The 26,275-nt window shown below is 50.1% G+C and overlaps 1 protein-coding gene across 1 annotated transcript in view; it reads left to right on the top strand.

The window, feature by feature from the left end:
• The window catches only part of DSCAML1 (DS cell adhesion molecule like 1), a 342,119-nt gene extending 322,438 nt beyond the window's left edge, over positions 1 to 19,681 (top strand). Inside the window, exons 21-33 of the mRNA XM_060103740.1 lie at positions 4,947 to 5,100; positions 8,377 to 8,494; positions 8,875 to 9,038; positions 9,325 to 9,423; positions 10,169 to 10,357; positions 10,742 to 11,029; positions 12,365 to 12,520; positions 14,315 to 14,345; positions 14,494 to 14,612; positions 14,915 to 15,067; positions 15,684 to 15,878; positions 17,123 to 17,434; positions 19,215 to 19,681. Coding sequence (XP_059959723.1) covers positions 4,947 to 5,100; positions 8,377 to 8,494; positions 8,875 to 9,038; positions 9,325 to 9,423; positions 10,169 to 10,357; positions 10,742 to 11,029; positions 12,365 to 12,520; positions 14,315 to 14,345; positions 14,494 to 14,612; positions 14,915 to 15,067; positions 15,684 to 15,878; positions 17,123 to 17,434; positions 19,215 to 19,681 — 2,445 coding nt within the window. The remainder of the gene's footprint in view (positions 1 to 4,946; positions 5,101 to 8,376; positions 8,495 to 8,874; positions 9,039 to 9,324; positions 9,424 to 10,168; positions 10,358 to 10,741; positions 11,030 to 12,364; positions 12,521 to 14,314; positions 14,346 to 14,493; positions 14,613 to 14,914; positions 15,068 to 15,683; positions 15,879 to 17,122; positions 17,435 to 19,214) is intronic.
• The last annotated feature ends 6,594 nt before the right edge of the window (positions 19,682 to 26,275 follow it).

Below are 26,275 nucleotides of genomic sequence, written 5' to 3'. Positions count from 1 at the left end.
TCATCATTTCATCCTCTGTTCTCTGCTTTCCTGTGGTCTTTCCGAATTACCCTCTGAGCCGTAGGGGCCCCACTCCTCACCAGTGAGGCCAGAGTTCTATTACCAGAGGGGAAGCCCAGAAATGTCTTTTCAACGACTCCGTCCCCTCCTCTCCATCCTCACAGCCACTATGTCACATGCAGAAAAGTACATATATGATGACTATACAACTCCATGAATTTTCACACATCCAAGTATGCAGAAGGGGGGATTCCCAGAGCAGGGAACAGGACAACACCCCAGAAGGTCACCACCCTCCCCCTGAAGGCGTAACCACCATCCTGACTTCAGATTAGCATTGCCTCTTTTTGTTCTTTATATTACACACACACACACACACACACACACGCCATTTGCCTAGCTTCTTTGACCCAACATTATTTTGAGTTTGTGAATTTCATCCATATTGTTGTGTGTGGTTAGAGATCACTCACTGTCACTTCAGTATAGTTTTCAATTACGTGTGTGTATTACAATTTATCCATTGTGTTATCCGTTGATAGGCATTTGGGTAGTTTTCCGTTTGGAGCTATAACAGTTGGTGCTGCTGTGAAAACTCTTGTCCATGTCTCTTGGTGCTCTTGTGTATGCGTTCCTGTTGGGCCTATGAGAGGAACTCTTGGATCACGGGGTCTGCAGGTGTTAGGTTGAGAACACCCTGCCATTGTTGAGGGGTTGTACCAATTTTCCAATCAACATTTTCAGCCATGTCTTCTGCCCCTTTTTCCCCCCTCCCACTCACACACATCCTAGGCTCTTGTTACACTCGGCTTGTCACCGTCTGGACAGTCGCTCTGCCTTTCACCCCCAGTCCTCTGCCCCTGCTGATCCTACTGCCCATGGCATGTTCTTCATCCTCTAGCACACGCTGAATGCATTAGCTGGCAGTTAGCTGCTCACTCACCTGTCTCCCGCACTGGTCTGAGGGGCCCTGTGAGGACAAGGGCAGCATCTATCTATTCATCTTTGGGTCCCCAGCTGCGGAACATGGTGCCTGGAACATCATTGTCACAGAATACGTGTTTGATGAATGAATTACTAGCACCCTGGCAATTGTAAAGCCTTGGACATTGGGCAAGTTTCCCTTCATAAATTGATGAGAGGGTGGGAACTCATTCTCCAGCTTGGGTTTGTATGGTCATTACTTCCTCTGATAATGAAGTCTTTCAAAGGGATTGGTATCTGGGAACTTAGCCTCCTCATTAACTCAGGCTCCAGGATGCCCAGTCAACTGGCTGGGGACACATCTCCCAGGCTCCGGAGCAGAGTGCCTGGTCCCCATGCCCTCCTCCTGCTGCTGGAGACCTGGGGAGCCTCCCTCCTTCCTCTTTATGCCCCGAGCATAGAGGAACCTCCTCTCTCCTGGGGAGATTTCCCATCAGACATTGTCACATGGTGGGTGGGGCAGGTGTGCTAGTGTGATGAGAACTGCAGTTCAGCCATGTTGCAAGGCAGGGACTGGGCTGAAGGAGGGACCAGGGGACCTAACCACCACATGTGATTGTGTAATATGATTGCTTTGCAGAAATATATTCCAGATTCCAAACAACTGCATCACAAATTCATTTATGAAAGAGCTCCAGGAGTGAGGGCACACTCGTGTACATGTGATAGTGCAAGACTGTGGGAGTAAGTGTGGGGTGAGAGGCAAATGCATGTGAGTCTATGTGTGTACATACTGGAGTGTATGAACTTGTGTGTGTGGAATCCTCAGAATAGATGCGGGAAACTACATATGGTGCAGGATCCCAGGAATTACACCCTAGGGCTGGCCAGAGCTGCCTTGAGTCCTGTTAGAAATTTTACCAAACAATTTAATACACTTGTTGTTTTTCTCTGATTATCAAAATAATACAATTTTATTGTAGAAAATTCTGTAAATATATAAAATATAGAGAGGAAAGTAAAAATTACTTGTACTCTCATTCCCTAAAGATAAACATTGGCAACGTTTTGGTGTATAATCTTCTAGTCTTTGATCTGTACGTATACCATGGTTTTGTTTTGGTTTTTTTACAAAATTAAAATAAAATTTTACACAATGTGATATAATCTGCATTTTTCATGTAACATATGAAGGCACTTTCCCACACCATCGAATATTCTTTTTTATTGAAATATTCTTGACATCAAATATTCTTTTTTTTTTTTTTTGGTTGCACCACATGGCTTGTGGGATTTTAGTTCCCTGACCAGGGATTGAACCCAGGCCCTTAGCAGTGAGAACGCAGATCCTAACCACTTTACCACCAGGGAATTTCCATGACATCAAGTATTCTTTTAAAATATCATCTGTATGTACATAATCTATTTAACCAGTCCCCCAATTATTCTATATTTAATCTGTTTTTATTTTCACCATTATAATGTTTCATTGAGAGTTCTTCATAAAAGTTTTTATGTACACGTTTTATTTTTTTCTTAGGTTAAATTTCCATAGGAATTCCTGGGTCACAAAGAGTATGAACATTCTTAAGGTTTGCATACACGTTTGCAAATTACTCTTCAGAAATTTTGCACCAATTTATACTTCTTATATAGCATTATAAGTAGCATATACTTCTTCCTTGCACCCATACTAATCCAAGGTATTATATGTTTTTCTTTTTTTGACAGTTGGGATTTTTTTAAAAAGAGGTCTTGTTTTAAGTTATATTTCTTGGATTACTAGTTAGGTTGATTAGTGCTATGTGTTTTCTGGCTGTTTTTTTCATCTTTGGGTAATTGTCAATTCATGTCCTTTGTCCATTTTTTATTTGGGTGTATCGTGGTCTTCTTCTTATTGATTTGTAAGTGCTCTTTACATATTAAGGATAATAACCATTTTTGACCATATATGTTGCAAGTATTTGCTTGCCTTTGATTCTAGTTTTTATTATACCATAGGTTTTCTTTTTGTATAATTTAAATTTATAAATCATTTTCATTTTTGATTTTTCCTTTATTTTTGTTATTAGGACAGATAAATATTAACCTATAGTTTCCTCTTTCATAGTTTTACCTTTTTTTAACCTTTGATCCACTGGGACTTTATTTGGGAGTAGAGTTGTGTATTTCTGAAAGTGATTTCAGGACATTCTTGGGGAATCCAGGTTAAAAGAAGGCACCCAGGATCTGGGTAATATGCTAATGCCTTCAGGGGGATGCCAAAGCATTCCTGCCCTGTGTAGACACAAATGTACATTCAGGTACACACTGACACACACAAGCAAGTACACTCAACTTTTCTCTACACATACATACACACACACCCCTCCACCCTCACAGAAAAATGTGCCAGGAGAAGACCATTTCCCCTTTTACAAAAGACTTGCACACCCCTTGCCTCATATGTGCCTCACTGTAACCACACAGGGTAGGCCGAGCTGTATTGCTTTCTCAGTGTGCAGGAGAGAAAACTGAGGCCCCAGAAACCATGGGAGACACTGTGGATCATATAGCAAGTGAGGCAAGCAGGTATCAAAGCCACTGCCCTGCCCTGCCTCGTGCTCAGATATGACCTGCAGATATCCACACAGTCCCCCAGTGCTGCAGCCTGAGAGGACTTCCCAACTACTAGGGCTCAGGGTGGCTTTCAGGGACCTCCTGGATTCAAGGCCAGATCTCCACAAGGGAGGCAGGAGGAGGAGTTTGCCAGGGAGCTCTGTGTGTGTTGTGGGGATGCCTGTACCTTCTCCCGAGCATCCCCCTGCAGACAGTCTGGGGCCAAAAAGGATGTTTTCTCCTATTATAAGTCACTGGGCCCCTCAGCCCTCCCATGGCGGACAGAGAATGTCCTTCTGTGACCCCATATCTGTCTGGAGGTCTGTCCCTCAGCACGTGCGTGAATGTGTCTACATGTCCATGTGCGTGTGAGCGTGTGCATATAGGCGTGTGTGTGCAGGATCCCGTGACTGCAGAGGTAACTAATTATTAGCTCCCTCTGGCCTTGGGGGCCCCCCATCTGTTCCGGGGCTGCTCCCCCTGCCTAGACTTCCTCCCTGATGTCAAAGAGGCCCTGGTGCTGTCCTGCTTTCCCTACCCCACAGCTGACCAAAAAATAAAATAAAATGAAAGTCAGCCCCATCCCGCCTGCACCAGGGAAGGGGCTGACAGGAGGTCTGCAAACTAGCGCTTATCAAAAGCTCCTTCTCAAATTCATTTCAATATCTGAGCCTCTGGTTTCCAAGGCAACGTAATCTTTTCATCAAAGCAACTGGTAAAACCACTGGGATCCGATATTGTTTTGTTGGCAACTTGTCAAAACTGTCATTTGGTTAAAAAAATTTTATAGATTTATATAACCTACAAATATAGATATGGTGATCTATACCACTAATCATCATTAATAAAGTGCTGCCCCCGAAGGTTTCTTAGTTCCCTCTCCCACCCCTTCCTCCCCCAGAGGTGGGGGGAAGGGGGGAGGAATGAAGGAGCAGTAATTAGACAGTAGGGCTGGGAGGTGACTCTGACTGGGGACAGGCTAGGGGAGCCTGTCTACAGCCCTAATAAGGCAAATGTAGTAATTTAGCTTCTTCCCAGAGACTCCCTTTACTCAGGGTTTTCCTGAGACCCTCCCTCCTCCCTTCTCCCTTCTCCTCCATCTCTCAGAACACTCACACTTCCTGGCCTGGACCCACAGTGGCCAGTGCCTAGATCAGTCCAAGAGGTAAACTGAGGCTGACCCAGCAACACGCCCGTCAGAGCAGGCCCGTCAGCTCCCAGGGCTGAGCCCCGTGCCAAGTCCAGGGCAAACTCTGTTCAGTGTGGCTCCAAAACCAGAAAGGGCAGACTAGGCAGGATCCTGCCTCCCCGGCCCCCAACCCGGCCATTACCTCCTCCGAGCCCAGGGCCCCCAGCAAGGCTGGAGGCGGAGGTGGAGGCCCAGGGGCCTTGGGTCTTAGCATGCGTTCGCCTCTGCCCCGCAGGCTCCCAGTGAGTATGAGACGAGTCCGGAGCAGCTCTTCTACCGGATCGCCCACCTAAACCGAGGACAGCAGTACCTGCTGTGGGTGGCTGCCGTCACCTCTGCCGGACGGGGCAACGGCAGCGAGAAGGTGACCATCGAGCCTGCTGGCAAGGGTGAGCAGCCTGGGACTGCGGCAGAGGGCAGAAGCCGCCCCGCCTAGCATTCCGGTTCTCCCCGGGGAGGGGATGTCCTCCCTTCACCCTGTCGGTGACCTGGCTGTCAGGGGCTGGCCGGCCGCCCGCCTCCCTCCTGCACACACCAAGACCGGGCCTCTGCTGCCCCCTGACTCCCAGAAAGCCTCACAACAGGCTCAAGGCAGCACCGCTAGCCAGGGGCGCTGGGCGTAATGCACCCTGGTCCCCAGCTCCCAACTCCAGCCCAGCTCAGCTCCTCCAAAGGGGACTGAGGTGGGGTACACTGCTTCCACGGCGCAGAGAGCCGGCAAGACGGCCCCCTCCTTCCAAAGCCCGGACACCTCAGGCAGGGGTGACCCCACTGATTGGTGGTTCGTTCAACCAACAGACATTTACAGGGGCCATGCCAAAGGAGACTGTGGGCTAGATGGGGCACGCAGGGTGAATAAGACCACGTCTTTTCTTGGGGGTGCTCCGCCAAACCCCTGACCTGGGCGTACGTATGGCATGGGGGCACGTGTACCCCCACTTTACAGGGAATGACAGCTCTGAGGCCTCAGCCCAAGATCGAGACAGAGGCCACCTCGCGGAGCTGCCGGGCCGCCTGCCCCGTGCTAACCCTGGGGCATGGGACTTAGCCACACAGGCCCAAGACTTCCAGCCTCTACTCTGACCCTGGGCTTCCCTGGGCCCTCCCTCGTCCCACAGCCACCTGTCGCTGTAGCCCTGGGGCCCCAGGACCAGGGCTCGGATGGTTGGTGCCTGCCTCAGCCCAGGGGGTGACCAGCTTCCTTTGGCTGAGACCCGAGAGGCGCCTGCCCTCCCTGGCCTCAGGCTCAGGGTCAGCGGGCACTGAACGGAGGACCCGCAGCTGCTCTGCCAGCGGGGGCTGTCATCCCATTTTCCAGTGGACACTCTGAGGCCGGGATGGCATGGTCTGCAAAGACAGCCGAGAGTGGTGGGCTAGCTCTTCTGGCTCCAAGTCAGGGCTCTTTCCACACGGCCTCAGGTGTCTAACCTCCCCGGGCCCCTCCTCCCAGAGGGGCTACCCACCCCTTCTTCTGGACTTGTTTCCTTCAGGAGGGAAGGGGCCCAGGGCCTCTGATCCTCCCAGGACAGCTGGCGCTGGCCCAGAGCATGGTCTGAGAGCCTGGGTGTCTTGGCTGAAGGCTGGCCCCTTCCCCTGTGGAAATCAAATGGAACACGTTCCCAGAGGGCTTCGTACTTCTTCAAATGTAGACATCATGCTCTTCTGTCCTCACAGCAGCCCTGGGAGGTGGAGGGACAGGAGCCAGTCCCAGCCACAGGGCAGAACTGGGTCTAGAACGGGATCTCTAGAGCCCCTGGCGCCATCCCCGAGGCCCCCAACACTTCTCTCTGCCCGCGATGGAGGCTGTCTTCACTGGGCCCCTCAGCCCAGTCCACGTCTTTCTGGCCCCCGGCGGTCCTCCACTGCCCCAGGCAGCCTTCTGTTCCTCGGCGGCCCCTCCAGACCTCACCTACTGTCCCAAGCCCATCGCCCCGGCGCTGCCCTCAGAGGAGAGGAACCTCCATTCCCTGCACCCAAACCTCTAAGCATTGCTTCCTCAGCCACCTTACATCTTCCCTCTCCCCAAGAAGGGTCCCGTGGCTCAGTGGGGCTGACTGTGGCCCCCCGAAGCACGTGGTTGCTTGGTTAATTTAACACTTTCAACCCTGGGCCTGGAGATCTCCAAGGTGCCTGACACGACTGCCTTCTCACTGGGCCCTTGGCATCTTTGCCTCCCTTTGCTTTCCATGATGCCGCCTGTGCATCAGGGTCCTTTCAGTGTGCTCCTGTCTCCCCGGGGACATGTCTTCCTCCTCTACGCCTGCATGCTGAGGACCCCAGGGCTCTGCCATTCCTCTGTCAATCTGCAGTCCCCCTCCTGGTGACCTCAGTCAGTCTGCTGCTGAGTGCACATCAGTGTGGTCCAGTCATCTCTCTCATGCTCCAAAAGATTTATATCCACCTGCTTTCCAGCTACCCCCATGGGTGTCCCCCAGGTTTAACGTGAGCAGAATCTTCCCGTCTCTCCCACCTACCCTGCTCCTCCTCCTGTGGGCCTCAACTCCACGAGGGCACCAGCACCCATCGGGTTGGCCCAGTTGGGATCCTGGAAGTCACCCTCACCTCCCCCTCTATCTCTTCCCCAAAACTAGGCAGACCCCACGTCCTGGCATTTCTTCCCTTGAGCCCCTAGTCTGTTCTCCACCACCCTGTATCACCTCTCGCCTGCACTCCAGCCACCGTCTTGTCCCTGGTCTTCATCCTGCAAGATCACCTCCACCATGGGCTTCCCTGGTGGCACAGTGGTTGAGAGTCCGCCTGCCAATGCAGGGGACACGGGTTCATGCCCCAGTCTGGGAAGATCCCACATGCCGCGGAGCGGCTGGGCCCGTGAGCCATGGCCGCTGAGCCTGCACGTCCAGAGCCTGTGCTCCACAACGGGAGAGGCCACAGCAGTGAGAGGCCCACGTACCACAAAAAAAAAAAAAAAAAAAAAAAAAGATCACCTCCACCAAACCATCCTCTGCAAGCAGCCAGGGATTTGTCTAAAACTCTACTTTGAACATATCACTACTTACCTGTAAGCCTCCTCATGACCTCAAGAAGAAGCCCAGCCTCCTTGAGGTGCCAGCAGAGCCCTCCATCTCCCCCTGCCTCCTGCTCACCGCTCTGGCCCCGGCTCTGCTGCCCCCTCCTCACTCACCCTGGGCTTTGGTTGCCCCAAAGGATCCTCCCACTCATCGTGTGTTTCAGGCCCCCGTGCCTCTACTCAGTGCCGTTCCCCCTTCCGACATGCCTTTCCTTCTCTGTGTGGTGAATTCCTTCTTAGCCTTCAAGATTCAAGTCAAAGCTGCCAATTCCAGAAGCCGCCCCTGGCCTTTACCTCCACCACCACTGCACTGCCAGAGTTCATTCCTCCTTCTTTCTGCTCCTAGGGTTACTTGTCTCTACCCCTACCATAGTATTTTTCACCCTAATGATTTTTTTAAGTATCCGTCTCCCTCTTGGATGGCGAGCAACTTGAGGACAGGGAATAGATCTGATTCATTTTGTGGCCCCTCAGAGCCTCCTGTGATACCTGGCCCAAACAGGTGTTTGATAAACGTTGGTTGAATCAATGACTCGCATCTGAAATTTCCTGGACTCTCCCCCAACCCCAAGCCCAAGGTAGCCAGTGCGGTGCTGGTGGTAAAAGTGGGGTGTCTCTCATCCTTTCTTTCCTGTAGCCCCAGCAAAGATCATATCCTTTGGGGGCACTGTGACAACACCCTGGATGAGAGATGTCCGGCTGCCTTGCAATTCAGTGGGAGACCCAGCCCCTGCCGTGAAGTGGACCAAGGACAGGTGTGTGTGGGACCCCGCAGGGATAGGTGACCCCCAGGGCTGGGCACAGCAGAAGAGCCATGAGGAGAACCAATGTCCCTCCCTTCCAGTGACTCAGTCACCTCCAGCCCTGCAGGGGCCCAGCCAGGTACACGGCTACCACTCTCACACACAGGCCTGACCTCCCTGGCTCCCCTCTGTTGGCTGCCAAGGACCTCCCTTCCCTGGGTGATTGAAGGGCCCAAGATTCCTGGATATGCCCAGGAAGCACTGAGTAACAGCCCAAGAATCCAGGGTCCCCGAGCCAGCCCCATGCTGCTCCCAGCTCCAACTGCCTGCAGACCTGGGGGAAGCCCCCGGAGGAGGGGATGCCTTCTATAACCCATCCCCCACCCCCGCAGCGAAGACTCGGCTATCCCCGTGTCCATGGATGGGCACTGGCTCATCCACACCAATGGCACGTTGCTGCTGCGCGCGGTGAAGGCTGAGGACTCGGGCTACTACACCTGCACAGCCACCAACACTGGGGGCTTCGACACCATCATCGTCAACCTTCTGGTGCAAGGTGAGACCCTGCGAGGCGGGTGGGGCTCCGGTGGGGACAGGGATGGAGGAATTCCGTCGTGTGAGAGAGAGGGTTGTCGAATGGAAGAAGAAGACCCGCCACTGGGGAGACAGACCCTTGGTGGATCAGAGGGTCCCCGTGGAAGAGGAGGCAGGAGGGCTAGAGAGGAGAATGAGCAGGAGTGAGGGTGGCACCGAGAGGGTGGGACAGCCAGCCCCTCGCCCTCAACCCACCCCAGTGTCAGAGATTAACCTTCTGGTGCGGACCGGTGGCTCTCCCCTCACAGTTCCCCCGGACCAACCCCGCCTAACTGTCTCCAAAACCTCCGCGTCGTCCATCACCCTGACCTGGATTCCAGGTGACAATGGGGGCAGCTCCATCCGAGGTGAGAGGGGTCTGGATGAGGAGGGGGGAGACAGGGGAAAGAATTCTGGGCCCAGGGGCAGTGGAAGGGCTTCACTCACTCCCACTGCTTGTCCTCATAATGCTTAGGAGATAATGGGGGAGGGGCGATTCAGACCACATGGAAGTTACCCAAGTGCCATGGAAAATATACCAGCCTAGATGTCTGGGCTCTACAACACCCAACCTCCTTGCCACTGGTGAGCTGTGCGAACCTGAGGCAGTCTGTTTTCTTAGGAAGCCTGTCTTCTTCTCTGGGCCTTAGTTTCCACATCTGTAAAAGTAGACAGATGTTCTAGATAGTGCTTCTCAACCTTAAACGTGCATATGAATCACCCGGGGATCTTGTAAGAGCAGATTCTGATTCAGGGGGTCTGGAGTAGAGGCTGAGAATGTGCCTGTCTAACGAGCTCCCAAGTGATGCTGATGCTCCGGGGCCAGGGGACTAAATATGGAGTAGTAGGGTCTAGACAGGACCCCTCGTAAGCCTCACAGCTCTGGTTTCTGCTCACCTCCCCACCTTGGCTTCTCAACCCTAACACGAGCACTGACAGGAGAGAGCCCTACAGCTCAGCCCAGGGCCTTTCCGTTTTGCATCTAATTTGCATCCACCCCATCCCAGTGGCCAAAGCACCCCCTGCCCCCTGCGGCACCCAGCCCCATGATGCCTGTTGGGGTACCCCAGGCCCCGCCCTGCCCGACCTGAGCCAGGCAAACCTCCCGGGCAGGCTTCGTGCTGCAGTACTCGGTGGACAACAGCGAGGAGTGGAAGGATGTGTTCGTCAGCTCGAGCGAGCGGTCCTTCAGGCTGGACAGCCTCAAGTGCGGCACCTGGTACAAGGTGAAGCTGGCGGCCAAGAACAGCGTGGGCTCCGGGCGCATCAGTGAGATCATCGAGGCCAAGACCCACGGGCGGGGTAAGGCCCAGGCCGGGGTGGAAGGCTGCTGGGGTAGGGAAGGAGGGCACAGGGGAGCATGGAGACTCAAGGGGAGACTCCACCTACTTCCCACCACTGCAGCATTGGATGAGTCACAGTAGGAGAAACTGGCCCCGCTTCCCTGCGGTGGTAGGGCAGATGGGTGGCTCACCTCTTCCTTTTTCCTGCACCTGTCTTCCTCCTTGGCCAGGCCCTTCTCTCCTTGTCCTTCTCTCCCTCCTCTTCTTCCTCCCCTCTGTCCCCTGGAGCATCCCTACTCCCATCTGCACCTCCCACCGATCCCCTGGAGCCCCTGTGGTCCCAGCTGCCCAGAGAAATCTTTCCCAGTCTCTCTAACCTCTCTCTCTCCCTCTGGCCCCCCAGAACCCTCCTTCAGCAAAGACCAGCACCTCTTCACCCACATCAACTCCACACATGCTCGGCTTAACCTGCAGGGCTGGAGTAACGGGGGCTGCCCTATCACAGCCATCGTGCTGGAGTACCGGCCCAAGGGCACCTGGGCCTGGCAGGGCCTGCGCGCCAACAGGTCCGGGGAGGTGTTTCTGACCGAGCTGCGAGAGGCCACGTGGTACGAGCTACGCATGAGGGCTTGCAACAGCGCTGGCTGCGGCAACGAGACCGCCCAGTTCGCCACCCTGGACTACGATGGCAGTGAGTCGGAAAGGGTGGGCAGGGCTGGAGCAAGGTGCTGCCAGGGAAGCTGGCAGAGAGGCAGACACATAAAGAGATAGACACACAAATAGAAAGGAGGCAGGACTATAGTCAGGGACAAAGGCTGACAGTTGAATAAGCAAGCAAAGGACAGGCCAAGGAGCAGCAGATGGGTAGACAGGTAAGTGGGTAGATATACCTGTGACCAACACAGATGGATAGGCAGACAAGCAGGTCAGTAAGGCTAAAGACAGAGGGCCCTTGAAGGTGCAACACTTGCTCTCCGTTGCTTCAAAGAGATGAGAGGGAGGTAGAGATGCAGTTGCGGTCCTGCCCTATAAGAACCCTCTGCTCAGATGGTACATTAGCCAAGACAGGGTAGCCTGTGCTGCAGTAACAAGTAAACACTAAAAGCTTCATGGCTTGATTCAATAAAGATTTGTTTCTCACTCTCATAACACCTTGTGAGGGTTGGCTGGCCACCATCTTTAGCTATGCCATCTTGAACATGCTCTAACCTAACTGCCAGGAAGTCTGGGGAATGTAAATGAGCACACGGATGTTTAGTGAGTACTACCTGGTATCTGCCACATGGGGGCACCTCACACTCATGCACACACATGCATTTAAGCACATAGAGGGCTGAATTCATAGGGACCAGCTGTCACAAGCTAAATTGAGTCTACCTATGTGTTAAGGAAACAGAATAAAAGTGGTATCGGAAGGGGATGGGCTCAAACAAGGAAGGCTTCATGAAGGAGATGACTCTTAAGTGAGGTTTTGAAACAAGCAAGCATCAGGGCTTGGCAGAAGGCCATGTCAGCAGGAGAACTCAGCATTGCCTCCCTGCAGCCCCCAAGGTTAGCAGATTTTGCCCACGGGATGGGGAGCAGGGAGAGAATGCAGGGTGTTTAGTGGCTTTTGCCTCCATCTGGGGAAGAGAGCACAGGATCCCACTTCCCTGACTTTTCTCTCCTATGGTCCTCACCATCCCCCACAACATTACCAGCTGGATGTGGGAATCTTAAGTTCAGCATTCTAGAAATGAACACTGAACTCCAACAAGCAGTAGACTATCTCTGAGAGACTTTAGGAAAATTCTAAAAGGAAGTCACTAATATATGCAGTATAAAAACTACACAACTGTTCATGGCTGTCCTGATGGGACCAGAATCAGGGGGAGCAGAGGGGAGAGTTGGGGCTCTGCACCAGGAAGTAGAGATCAGAGTGAGACCAAAGGCAGCAAAAGAGGGCCAAGGGCTGCCTGGCCCATGAGACTCTGCATAACACTCAACTCATAAGGGACAACTGACTCCCTTCTTCACCCCTGTTCAGGCACCATCCCGCCCATCAAGTCTGCACAAGGCGAGGGGGACGATGTGAAGAAGCTGTTCACCATTGGCTGCCCGGTCATCCTGGCCACCCTGGGGGTGGCACTGCTCTTCATTGTTCGCAAGAAAAGGAAAGAGAAGCGGCTGAAGCGACTCCGAGGTGGGCGAGTTTCCTGTGGGCTTCCTGGGAGGGAGTGCTGACCCTCAGCCATGCTGGCCACTTTCCACTGGCTCACAGCACCATCTGGACAAGGGAGAGTGCCCGTGTTCCCTTGAAGGGAGAGCTGCCACTCCAGCCTTCTGAAACCCCTTAGTTTTTCACTGCTTCCTCCTCTATGCCCCCAGGACTTTGTGCCTGCCCTCACCAGGGCTGACTTTTAGAGGTACACAGTGGTAAAACCATATTGCTTGTTAAAATATTTAAACATTTCCATGTTGATTGGTAAATAGATGTTGCTCCCTTCTTCCCTGGATGCTCCATTCTCTCATATAGGATCCCCGAGACTTTCCTAGGACCCAGCCACTAAAGACTTTGCTCTGGTTTGCCTGAGCTGTTTCCATGCCTTGTCAGGTGCTAAATATTTTTAATATCACCCCCTGTCCCAACACCTGCTACCATAGTCTGGCATGAATGGGTCTGATTTACCTTGATTTCCCCAGGACCCACTAGTTGCTTAATAAATGTCTGTTCACACATCTGGAAAACATTTATTGAGTATCTGCTGTATTGTAGATACTGCCAGACGTTGGAGGTGTAAAGATGAATGAGGAAGGAACAGCCCATGCCCTTATAGAATTCACAGCCAAGGCAAAATAATAGCACAGAAGAGGGAATGACTAAGCCTGCCTAGGGTGTTTGTTTAGGAGTTGGGTAGATGAAAGGATGATTCAGTGGGTGGTTAATGGTTGTTAAATGGATGGATGGTTGGATGGATGGATGGAAGATTGGATGGTTGATGGATTGATAGTTGAATCGATGGTTGGATCAATGGAAGGATGGATGGATGGATGGATGGATGGATACTTGGATGGATAGATGGATGATAAGATGGATAGATGGTTGTATGAATGGATGATTGGATGAATGGTTGAATAGATGAGTGGATAATTAGATGAATGGTTGAACAGATGATTGTACAGATGATTAGATGGTTGGATGGGTTGATGGCTGAATGGAGGAATGGTTGGATCAGTGGATAGATGGATGGATGGATGGGTGGTTGAATGAATGCATGATGTATGGGTGGGATGGATTAACAGGTGGATAGATCAATAATGAATGGATGGATGAGTGAGTAGATAGATGGTTGAATTCGTTCGTGAAGCTAGATTCGATCTAACAGATCATTCTCAGTTATCAGAGGTCTAGTGGATTACCTGGGTCCTTTGCTTCTTCTCTCTTATCAATTCCTAACCTGAGAGTCCTGAACCTATTCAAGGCTCCTCTGAGACAAAGCACTGACCCTCAAATCCATCCATGGACTTTTTTGGGACAGATGTCCTAGAGAACGAAATGAAGCTTCTTGGTTGAAGTCATCTGGAGATACTCATTGACCCCCCTCTACTTCATTCCCCACTCTCTCCTCTCCCCAACAGATAGATACCTGAGGATAGACCTACAACTGATGCCCATTTCCAGACTGCTATGATGTTTTGTTTGATTAGAGTCAATTCAGGAAGCTGATGGAGCACTTTACATACCCTCTGCTTTGGGAAGGATCTCCCTATTAGATAAAAATCTGAGGAAAGGAAAGCAGAACTGAGCCAAATCCTGAATTGGGAGCAGTGAGACCTTATGTTTTGGACCGTCTCAGAACTCCTTATATTTCTTCCCAGGAGACAAGCCCTGGCCCCATTTTAGGAAGTTCTCCCACCTTGTTCCCCATACCTCTTCCAATTCTCATCCTTCTCAGACTCCATTCTCACTCAGTCCCCTCTCTCTACTGTTTTGCAGATGCAAAGAGTCTGGCAGAAATGTTAATAAGGTGGGTGTCACATAGCTGCTTCCTCTCTCCTCCCCTCCCCCTTCCTCCCTTCAGGGTACAGGTTTCTAAGACCCCACTGTCCTGCAAAACCCCTCCCCCAACCCGTTATGGCTACTGAGTCACCCACCTCCAACCCTTCTCTCCACAGCAAGAACAACCGAAGCTTTGACACCCCCGTGAAGGGGCCACCCCAGGGCCCACGGCTACATATTGACATCCCCAGGGTCCAGCTACTCATCGAGGACAAGGAGGGCATCAAGCAGCTGGGTGAGTGACAGGTGCCATGAGCTCTCTGTCCTGCTGAGTGTGCTTCCCCAGGCCACATCCCACAAAGGGCAACCACCAGTCCTCACACAGTGCCCAGGGTTCCAGAAGCAGCCCCATCAACAACTCAACAACCTAGGAACTCGCTGCAGCTTCTCTCAAGGACTAGGTTTCCTCCTCCGTTAATGGGAAGACTTGACCTGACCTTTCTTGGTTTCATTGTTGGATAACGACAAAGAGAAATTTGGGAAACAAAGATGGTGCCCAAAGGGAAGGACTGCTGCTGATTGTACTTCTTCCCCCAGGAGATGACAAGGCCACCATCCCTGTGGCGGATGCTGAGTTCAGCCAAGCTGTCAACCCTCAGAGTTTCTGCACCGGTGTCTCCTTGCACCACCCAGCCCTCATCCAGAGCACAGGACCCCTCATCGACATGTCTGACATCCGGCCAGGCACCAGTATGCATTATCCCCGGGGAGACAGCCCTCCTCCCACACGGGGTTTCGTGGGCACAGCATAAGACAGAGGTGACATTTTTTTAAAAAAGGAGGGAGGAGCAGCGTGGAGGAAGGGAAAGAGCACTGGAATCGGAGTCTAGAGACCTTGATTATAGACTCACTAGCTATGGCCTTGGGCATGTCACTAACCTTATCTCTCTGGGCCTCAGTTTTCTTACCTAGACATTTTGAGAGGGTTAGTTGTTCTTTCTCTCCAAGGGCCTTCTGCATCTTCCACTAGGACTCTGGACATAAGCATAGAATACATCCAGGACTGTAGGGACTGAACGGACAGTCAGGAGGCAGCAGGAGATGAGGTGACATTCTTCCCAGGCTGAAGGAAGAGACAGGGTGGCCGGGGAGGACTAGGACGCCGCCCAGTGCCCGACACTGCTGCTCTCCTCCTCCACAGACAGCTGTGTGGTCAGGAAAGGCAGCTCGCTCAGCTTTCCCAGGGGAGCTTCTGTGGCTGCTTCTTCCTCCTCTCTTGCTCCTGGTGCCCTTTCTGGTACATGCCAGCTGCCCAAGCCTGAATGCCTGCAGCTGGACGGTACTAGCTCTTGCTTCCTCTGTGCAGATCCAGTGTCCAGGAAGAATGTAAAGTCAGCCCACAGCACCCGGAACCGGTACTCAAGCCAGTGGACTCTGACCAAGTGCCAGGCCTCCACACCCGCCCGCACCCTCACCTCCGACTGGCGCACTGTGGGCTCCCAGCATGGTGTCACTGTCACCGAGAGTGACAGCTACAGTGCCAGCCTCTCCCAGGACACAGGTAAGCCCAAGGACCTGCCTCCATTCTGCTCACTCTCCTCCAGCTCCCCCATTATCCATCTCCACCTTTGGTTTTCCCAACTCCTACCTGCCAGCTGTTGGAGTCCAAGGCACAGGTCAGCTTCATTTCCAGCTGGTCACTGACTCACTCTGTGGCTATGACAAAAACACTTGACCTAGCGGAGCTCTGCTTGGTCAAGGATTTCGTTTTGCTCTCCCAAAAGATGACAGAGAAAATGGTACACATGATGTTTGTTGGAGAAAAGGCTGAGTGCTGCTCAGAGGATGATGCTTATTTTCAAGAATGAAAGATGTTCTGCCCTTCATTAGGCAGCACATCAAATATCCCACTTCTGCCACCACCACTACCTTCACAGGCGGAGAGCAGGACCTTGTGAGCCTGGTCCACTCCATAGTCAGGCTTTCAGATGGCAGCTGGGCTTATGGGTAGGGGACCTGCTCAGTCTGATCTCATTTACACCCTTTCCCCATAAACCCACTTTATTTTTTATTGAGATATAACTGACGTATAACATTTAGTTTCAGGTGTATGACATAATGATCTGATATTTGTAATATATTGCAAAATGATCACCGCAGTAAGTCTAGTTAACATCCATCACCATGTATAGTTACAATTTTTTTTCTTATAATGAGAACTTTAAAGAACTACTCTCTTAGCAACTTCCAAATATTCAATACAGTGTTATTAACTATAGTTATCATGCTGTACATTACATCCCCATGACTTATTTATAACCGGAAGTTTGTACCTTTTGACCACCTTCACCCATTTTGCCCAGCTCCCACCCCCCACCTTTGGCCACCACCAATCTATTTTCTGTATCAGTGAGCTTGGGGGTTTTGTTTGTTGTTGTTGGGGGTTTTTTAGTTTCCACATATAAGTGAGATCATACAGTGTTTGTCTTTCTCTGTCTGATTTGTTTCACTTAGCATGATGCCCTCAAGGTCCATCCATATCTTCCCAAATGGCAAGATTTCCTTTTTTATGGCTGAGTAATATCTCATTTTGTGTGTGTGTGTGTGTGCGCGCATGTGTGTATATATATATATTTATATATATATTTTATATATATATATATATATATCTCACATATTCTTTATTTACTTATCCACTGATGGACATACAGGTGCTTCCATGTCTTGGCTATTGTAAATAATGCTGCAATGAATATGGGAGGTGCCACTCATTTCCCCTCAACTCTGTGCCTTCCATCTCCCCAGACAAAGGACGGAACAGCATGGTGTCCACTGAGAGCGCCTCTTCCACCTATGAGGAGCTGGCCCGGGCCTATGAGCATGCCAAGCTGGAGGAACAACTGCAGCACGCCAAGTTTGAGATCACCGAATGCTTCATCTCCGACAGCTCCTCTGACCAGATGACCACAGGCACCAACGAGAACGCCGACAGCATGACATCCATGAGCACACCCTCAGAGCCTGGCATCTGCCGCTTCACCGCCTCCCCACCCAAGCCCCAGGATGCCGACCGGGGCAAAAATGTGGCTGTGCCCATCCCTCACCGGGCCAACAAGAGTGAGCGCTCAGACCACCTCCCTTGCTGTGTCCCCTGCCCCCAAACCCCACGAGCCCTGGCTAGACCTAGCCCTAACTGCACCTGGGTCCTGCCAGCCCAGCACGGCTCCTTGACAGTCGGGGGGTGGTGCAAAGAACAAGGACTTGGGAGCAGGCAGATTAGGGCGCACATCCTGGCTTAACCTGTTAATACTGCTGTGACCCTGGGCAAGTCATTTAACCTCTATGGCCTTAATTTTCTCATTTGTAAAATGCAACTGATAGCATATACTTTGCATTGTTGTAAGGATCATTAGAAATGATATACGTGCCTGGCACATAGTAGGTTCTCATTAAGTAGTGATCATTCCCTTAATCTGAAGCTATGCCAGGATGGAAAGAGAATGCTTATGGGGTCAGCTGCCCAATGGCCATTGGTCTCAATACTGTTTGAACTTAATCTAGACCCAAAGTAGCAATCCTGGCAGTTCAGCCCATGGTGGCCAAACCTCGTGATGGGCAAGGACCTAGCCTGACTGGGAACCATCTGACTCCAGAGGCCTGGCCAGAACATATGTCCTTTGGGGTCAGCAGGGCAGGTCTAGGATAACCAGGGGGAGGGGAGCAGGGAAGCCCCCCAGCAGACATTAGGGCCACAGGGTGCAAAGCCCAGGCTGTCAAAGCAGGCAATCTGGTCTGCTCAGCACTGGCCTTGCTAAGTGGCCATGCTGACCTAGGGGCTCAGGGTCATCTAGAGAAGAGCCTGGGGTAACAGAAATGACAAAGACTTAGGAGACGAGCAGCCCTGAATGACTCCCCCTCCCTGTGTAGCTGTGTGAAGTTGGGCAAATTACTTAATCTCTCTGAACCTCAGTTTCCTCACTTGCAAAATGCAGGCAGGTATTAACCTACGCAGGGGTCTGTGGGGACTAAACGAGATGACCTAAGGAAAGTGCCTGGCACAGTGGACGGGAGAGAGGCACGTGCACAGGCGAGGGTGCTCACAGGGCAGAGGGATCAGCATGTGAGGGTCCTAGAAGCTTGTCCCGTGGAGGCACTTTAAGAAATTAGTAACATTCTTCCTGGAGAAGAGGAGATGAAGGAGAGAGATGGGGAAATGTAGCTGACTTCAGGTGTCTGAAAGGCCGCGGTGAGAAAGAGGGGAAAGCCTTGTTCTGGGGGTCCTCAGAGGACAGAATCGGGCTGAATGTGGGGAGGTGACAGGGAGTGACATTCCTTTCCTCCTCGGAGTAAAGAAAAGCTTTCTAGGGAATTCCCTGGCGGTCCAGTGGTTGAGACTTGGCGCTTTCACTGCCATGGACCTGGGTTCGATCCCTGGTCAGGGAACTAAGATCCCACAAGCCACGCAACATGCCAAAAACAAACAAACAAACAAAAAAAACAACGCTTTCTAACAGCCAGAGCTCTTAGGACATCCCTGTTTACAAATGAGCTCTTCACCAGCTGAAGCTGATCGGCTATAGTGATCAATTAACAATGGGTATCAATTTACTGAGCATTGCCGTGCGCCAGCCACTGTACTAAGCGCTTTCCTTACTTTATCTCATTCCCTCCTCACAGTATTCCTGTAGGGAAATATGATTATCCCCATTGCATAGATAAGAAAACTGAGGCTCAGAGAGGCCAAGTAACATCTTTCCTCGACTCTTTACTGCCTGTCTGGTGGAGGGGCTCCTATGCCAGGTCAGGGAGAAGACTGAGGGGTAGGGGTGGGGGAACAAGCTGGCCGCTGGTTCCAAGAGGCCTCCAGCACTAACACGCCCTGCTTCCTCCATTCCAGGTGACTACTGTAACCTGCCCCTCTACGCCAAGTCGGAGGCCTTCTTCCGAAAGGCAGACGGGCGGGAGCCCTGCCCCGTGGTCCCGCCCCGCGAGGCCTCCATCAGGAACCTGGCTCGAACCTACCAGCCCCAGGCTCGCCACCTGACCCTGGACCCTGCCAGCAAGCCCTTGGGCCTCCCGCACCCGGGGGCCGCCGCCACAGCCACCTTACCTCAGAGGACTCTGGCCATGCCAGCTCCCCCAGCTGGCACGGCACCCCCGGCACCCGGTCCCACCCCTGCCGAGCCCCCGGCTGCCCCCAGTGCCGCCCCTCCGGCCCCCAGCACTGAGCCTCCGCGGGCCGGGGGCCCACACACCAAAATGGGGGGCTCCAGGGACTCACTTCTCGAGATGAGCACATCAGGGGTAGGGAGGTCTCAGAAGCAGGGAGCCGGGGCCTACTCCAAATCCTACACCCTGGTGTAGGGGCACAACCAGAAGAGCGGCCCTCCGCTTGGACCTGTCTGCACCTCCGGCCCTCACACACCAGCTGGGCTGATTTCCTGCATTATTTATATTAAATTGACAGACAAAAACCAACCAACAAGGGAAAGACAACCCCCAAGTCATGAACGCTTGTACATAGAACTCTTTTGTACAAATGAAACTATTTTCTTCTTCTCCATGAAGCCAGGGCACAAAGAATTTGACAGTGCAAGTCAAATTCCCCACCCCACAAAATATGTGTGGAGAGATATATACATATATATAGAGAGAGGAACACATCGACAAGCTATATATCTATATATTTCTCTCACCTTATTTTGAGACAGAGGCACAAAGGCTCAGCAATTTTTCCCTCCCACTCACCCTCCCTCCAATCTAGGTGGTTTTGACAAAGACCAAAATCCCAACTCAGAGACACTGCATGCGATTTTACTGTTCCAAGAAAACCAGGAGTTGCTTCAATTTGCAGATGCTTATGTGTTGATACCTTTTTCTATGAAAAAAGACCCAGCGCCGTGTGCAATAAAGGTTATGTTTCTACATGGTGGCTTTTTTCCCATTTGGCAAGGGCCAGTGGGGAGGCAGGGAGGAGAGGCCCCTATACCAGGCCGTCTGTCTCTCAGGGAGAGACTTCGAGAAGCCCGGCTTTAGTTCAGCACGTTAAACTTTTAAAAAGGCTTTTCATTAGCCAATCTGCCTCCTTGAGCACTTCTGTGCTGGGCCCTACAGGGAACCAGCTGTGTGTCTTTGAGCGAGCTCCTAAACCTCTCTGAGCCACAGTTTGCTTATCGGTAAAATGAGGCAACCTTGGAGAGAGCGCTGGGGAGCCGGTATGGGGGTGGAAGGCTGTGTCTACTGGCTTCTCTCCTTTGGGAGAAAGCAGTGTAGCCAGGGGAACAAAACAGTTGTGTAAGAGATGCCTCTAAACTGGGAAGGGAAGGAGACAGAATATTACCCTGGGGGTCCGTCCAGAGCCTGAAGTTCTGGGCTGACTGTTGTTAGGACAAGATAAGGCCAAAGAGAGAAGGAGTGAGGTCATCAGAGTTCGGAGCCGTGAAAAGGGCTCATGGAGGAGGGGAATGGGTTGCAGCCAGAGAGAATGAGGCAGTGGGAGGGGGGGCACCTGGCGTCAGAGGAGCTGCAATTAGATTCCAGGTGGAAGGAATCGCACCCATGTGCAGGTACGTAAAGGAGCCGTTTCTGAGAAGAGGGTCAAAGGGCACGTGAGCGGGGCTTCAAAGCCGTGAGGGTTTGGATAGGCAGAGGAGAGGGGAAGACCCAGGAGAACGCAAAAGCCCAGAGGCGTGGAGCTCACGGAGCCCCTCCGCGGTGGCCAGGACCCTGGGTGAAAAGGAAGTGTCCCTCAGAAGTACAAAGGGGGCTCCTGAGCTCAACACCCAAAGTCGAGACTGAGTTGTGGACCCGGAATCTGGAAGGAAGGTGAGCCTGCTGTTCCCACGACCCCTTCCCCAAAACGGAGAGAAGGAAGAGGGAAGGGGACCCCAGGGCTGGGGAGGGAGGGAGGGAGGGAAGGTGTGTGCAGGATGTGAGTTGTACCCGTCAGTCTGGGCCACAGGGAAGCCCTGCCTGGCATGCATGACCTTGGATAGAAGCACTTTCCAATAAGCAGCTCATTGCACAAACATTTCCTGAGCCCCAGCGAGTGCGGACACAGGAGCTCCCGCCCATGGGTAACTACGTTTGGTTGGGGGGGGGCTGTTGGCATGAAAGAGGGGAGGGGGCAGAGGTTATGTTCTCCTGGGTGACTCCTAGGCCCTTGGGGAGAGTCCCTCTCAGCCCGGATGCACCCGGAGAATCTGCTAACGGTATTAGTGAGAAAAAGCCCTCCAGACTCCTTCCATCACTGGAGGACGGACCACCTCCCCAGGGCTGCATGCGCCACCTGCAGGTCACTTCTCAAACAAACTGCAGGCACAATGATCAAGCCCCGAGTTCTCATTGAAGATAGGCTGATGTAAACTCACGGCAGGTTTGGGAAGTCGGCATCACCATCTCCATTGGGCAGGTGAGAAAGCTGGAGGCCTGGAGAGCTGAGTAAGTTATCTAAGGTTAGAGGAGCAGGAAGAGATGGAGATGAGGTTCAAACCAAGAGCATCTGATTCCTTAACCACTGGGTCATCCTGCCCCATGTTTCACTATTCAGAGGCTGAGTTTCAGTTCTACCCCGAGGATGATGCACTCCGCCAGGACCAAGTGACCCAGCTGGGCTCACTGATGGGAAAGCAGCCAGTGTGGAACTGTTAGCCATTCAGGGAGGGGAGCCTCTACAACATGCTGAGCTGGATGGAGTGGGCGGATCTGATGGGCTGACTCTGGCAGGGACAGTAATAGCAGGGGAGGTGTTCAGCTCTGGGGCTCTGTTGGAGAAGGCCTTGGACCAGAGGTGGACCTTGTAGGAGGAAAAGGACTTGAAGAGGCAACAGAGCAGTGAAGCACGAGCCAGTTTCACTTGTGCTCAGTTGAGCTGGACCCCTTACTAAGAAACACGAGTTCTGGAAATTCAGACAGACTCGTGCAAAATCCACACAATTTTGTGGGCTGATGATTTCTAACCTCGATGCGTTCTTTAGCTAAACCACAAGCCTGCCTGTTTGAACAGTACCCAGAAGCTAGTTCACTGATTAGCTCACCTCCTGCTCACTCATCCCCGGCTCATCATCACTGAACTCTTTATCTGGAGCCGTCATCTTAAGCATTTTCCTGCTCCTTTCCAGATCTCCACCAGACAAGACCACCATGTGTCTCTAGCATCTTGATACTCAAAGTATGGTCCACAGACCAGCAGCAGCAGCATCACCTAGGAGCTTGTTAGAAATGTGAGTTCCTCACCCCAGGACCACTGGATCCAAATCTGCAGTTAGCAAAATCCCTAGAGGATTTGTATGCACCCTAGAGTTCAAGAAGCCCTCCTCTAGAAAGGCTTCTGAGAGACCATGCCCTTGTTCTCTCCCTTCTGCCAAAAACCAGAGCTAGACCAGTGGATCCTAGTTGCACATCAGATTCACCTGAGAAGCTTGTTAAAAAACAAGCCCAGATCTCGCCAATCTCAACTGAATCACAATTTGCAGGCATTCAACCCAGGCATTTGTATTTTTTGTATGTGTGGTAAAAGATCTACAAAGTAACATTTACCATTTTAACTATTTCTTAAAACTTTTAAACTTTTATATTAGAGAATAGTTGATTTACAATGTTGTGTTAGTTTCTGCTCTACAGCAAAGTGATTCAGTTATACCTATACATATATCCATTCTTTTTCAGACGCTTTTACCACATAAATTATTACAGAATATTGAGTAGAGTTCCCTGTGCTATACAGTAGGTCCTTGTTGGTTATCTATTTTATATATAGTAGTGTGTGTATGTTAATCCCAAACTCCTGATTAATCCCTCCCCCCACCTTTCCCCTTTGGTAACCATTAGTGTGTTTTTGAAGTCTGTGAGTCTGTTTCTGTTTTGTAAATAAGTTCAGTTGTATCATTTTTTTAGATTCCACATATAAGTGATATCATATGGTATTTGTCTTTCTCTTCCTGACTTACTTCACTTGGTGTGATAATCTCTAGGTCCATCCATGTTGCTGCAAATGGCATTATTTCATTCTTGTTTATGGCTGAGTAATATTCCACTGTATATATGTACCACATCTTCTTTATCCATTCACCTGTAGGTGGACATTAGGGTTGCTTCCATGTCTTGGCTTATTGTGTACAGTGCTGCAGTGAACATTGGGGTGCATGTACCCTTTCAGCTTATGGTTTTCTCCGGATATATGCCCAGGAGTGGGATTGCTGGGTCATATGGTAGTTCTTAAGTTTTTTAAAGAACTGCCATACTGTTCCCCACAGTTGCTGTACCAATTTACACTCCCACCAACAGTGTAGGAGGGTTCCCCTTTCTCCACACCCTCTCCAGCATTTATTGTATGTGGACTTTCTGACAATGGCCATTCTGCCTGGTGTGAGGTCATACCTCATTGTAGTTTTAATTTGCATTTCTCTAATAATTAGTGATGTTGAGCATCTTTTCATGTGCTTTCTGGCCATCTGTATGTCTTCTTTGGAGAAATGTCTATTCAGGTCCTCTGTCCATGTTTTGATTGGGTTGTTTTTTGTTTTTTTTTTTTTGATATTGAGCTGCATGAGCTGTTTGTTTATTTTGGAGATCAATCCCTTGTCAGTCGCTTCATTTGCAAATAATTTCTCCCATTCTGTGGGTTGTATTTTCCTTTTGTTTATGGTTTCCTTTGCTATGCAGAAGCTTTTAAGTGTAATTAGGTCCCATTTGTTTATTTTTGTTTATCTTTTCATTACTTTAGGAGGTGGATCCCAAAAGATATTGCTGAAATTTATGTCAGTGTTCTGCCTATATTTTCCTCTAAGAGTTTTAGAGTATTCAATCTTACATTTAGTTCTTTAATTTCATTCTTTTACATGTAGCTGTCCAGTTTTCTCAGCACCACTTATTGAAGAGACTGCCTTTTCTCCATTGTATATTCTTGCCTCCTTTGTCATAATAGTTGGCCATAGGTGCGTGGGTTTATCTCTGGGCTTTCTATCCTGTTCCAATGATCTATATTTCTGTTTTTGTGCCAGTACCATATTGTCTTGATTACTGTAGCTTTGTAGTACAGTCTGAAGTCAGGGAGTCTGACTCCTCCAGCTCCATTTTTCTTTCTCAGGATTGCTTCGGCTATTCAGGGTCTTTTCTGTTTCCATACAAATTAAAATTTTTTTTATTCTAGTTCTGTGAAAAATGCCACTGGTAATTTGACAGGAATTGTATTGAATGTGTAGGTTGCCTTGGGTAGTATAGTCATTTTGACAACATTGATTCTCCCAATCCAGGAACATGGTATATCAACCCATCTGTTTGTGTCATCTTCGATTTCTTTCACCAGTGTCTTATAGCTTTCAGAGTACAGATGTTTTGCCTCCTTAGGTAGGTTTATTCCCAGGTATTTTATTTTTTGATGCAATGGTAAATGAGGTTGTTTCCTTAATGTCTTAACCATTTTTAAGTGTGCAATTCAGTAACATTAAGTAGATTCACCTTGTGGTGCAACCATCACCATTATCCATTTCCAGAACTTTTTCATCTTCCCAAAGAAAAAAACTCTGTACCCATTAAACACTAATTCCCCATTTCCCTTTCCCCCAGCCCCTGGCAACCACCACTCTACTTTCTGTCTCTATTAATTGGACTACTCTAGATGCCTCATGTCAGTGGAATCACAGTCACACAGTATTTGTCCTTTCTGTTGGCTTGCTTCACTCAGCATGTTTTCAAGGTTCATCCATGTTGTAACATGTATCAGAATTTCATTCATTTTTAAGGGGGAATAATATTCCATTGCATGTATACATCACATTTTTTTATCCCATTCACTTATTGATGGACACTTGGGTTCTTTCCTTTTGTTTGTGAATACTGCTGCTATCAGCATTGGTGTATAAGCACCTGTTTGGGTCCCCACTTTCAATTCTTTTAGGTATATAACTAGGAGTGGAATTGTTGGATCAAATGGTAATTCTGTTTAACTTTTTTTCATGAAGAACATATTTCTTTTTTACTGAGGTATAGTTGACATATAATATTGTATGTACATGATTTGATATTTGTATACATTGTGAAATGATCACCACAATAAGTCTTGTTAATATCTGTCACCATACAAAGTTACCAAATTTTTTTCTTGTGACTTTTAAGATCTACTCTTTTAGCAACTTTTATATATGCAATACAGTATTATTAGCCATAGTTACCATGCTATACATTACATCCGCATGACTTATTTTGTAGCTGAAGTTTGTACCTTTTGACCCCCTTCATCCATTTAGCCCACTCCACCACCCACCCACCCCCAACCCTGCCTCTGGCAACCACTAATCTGTTCTCTGTATCTATGAGCTTGTAGTTTGGGGGTTTTGTTGTTGTTGTTTTAATATTCCATGTATAAGTGAGATCATGGAATCCCTTGGCAGTGATTCAAATACAACAGTATTTGTCTTTCTCTGTCTGACTTATTTCACTCAGCATAATGCCCTCAAGCTCCATTCATATCATCACAAATGGCAAGATTTTATTCTTTTTATGGCTGAATAGTATTCCATTGTATGTATATATCATATCTTCTTTATTCTTCATTGATGGACACTTAGGTTGCTTCCAGGTCTTGGCTATTGTAAATAACGCTGCAATGAGCATGAGGGTATAGACGTCTTTTCGAATTAGTGTTTTTGTTTTCTTTGGATAAATACCCAGAAGTGTAATTCCTGGGTCATGTGATAGTTCAATTTTTAATTTTTTGAGGAACCTCTGTACAGTTTTCCATAGGGGCTACACCAATTTACAGTGCCACCAACAGTGTACAAGAGTATACTTTTCTCCATATCCTTACCAACACTTGTTATTTCTTTTTGATAATACCCATTCTAAAAGGGGTGAGGTGCTCTCATTGTGGGTTTTTTTTTTTTTTTTTTTTTTTGCTGTACATGGGCCTCTCACTGCTGTGGCCTCTCCCGTTGCGGAGCACAGGCTCCGGACGCACAG

The sequence above is a fragment of the Mesoplodon densirostris genome, chromosome 7, assembly GCF_025265405.1.
Source record: "Mesoplodon densirostris isolate mMesDen1 chromosome 7, mMesDen1 primary haplotype, whole genome shotgun sequence".
In the NCBI taxonomy this organism is placed as follows: Eukaryota; Metazoa; Chordata; class Mammalia; order Artiodactyla; family Ziphiidae; genus Mesoplodon; species Mesoplodon densirostris.
The sequence above is the reverse complement of the archived record's forward strand: the minus strand, read 5'-3'. Positions and strand labels throughout refer to the sequence as shown.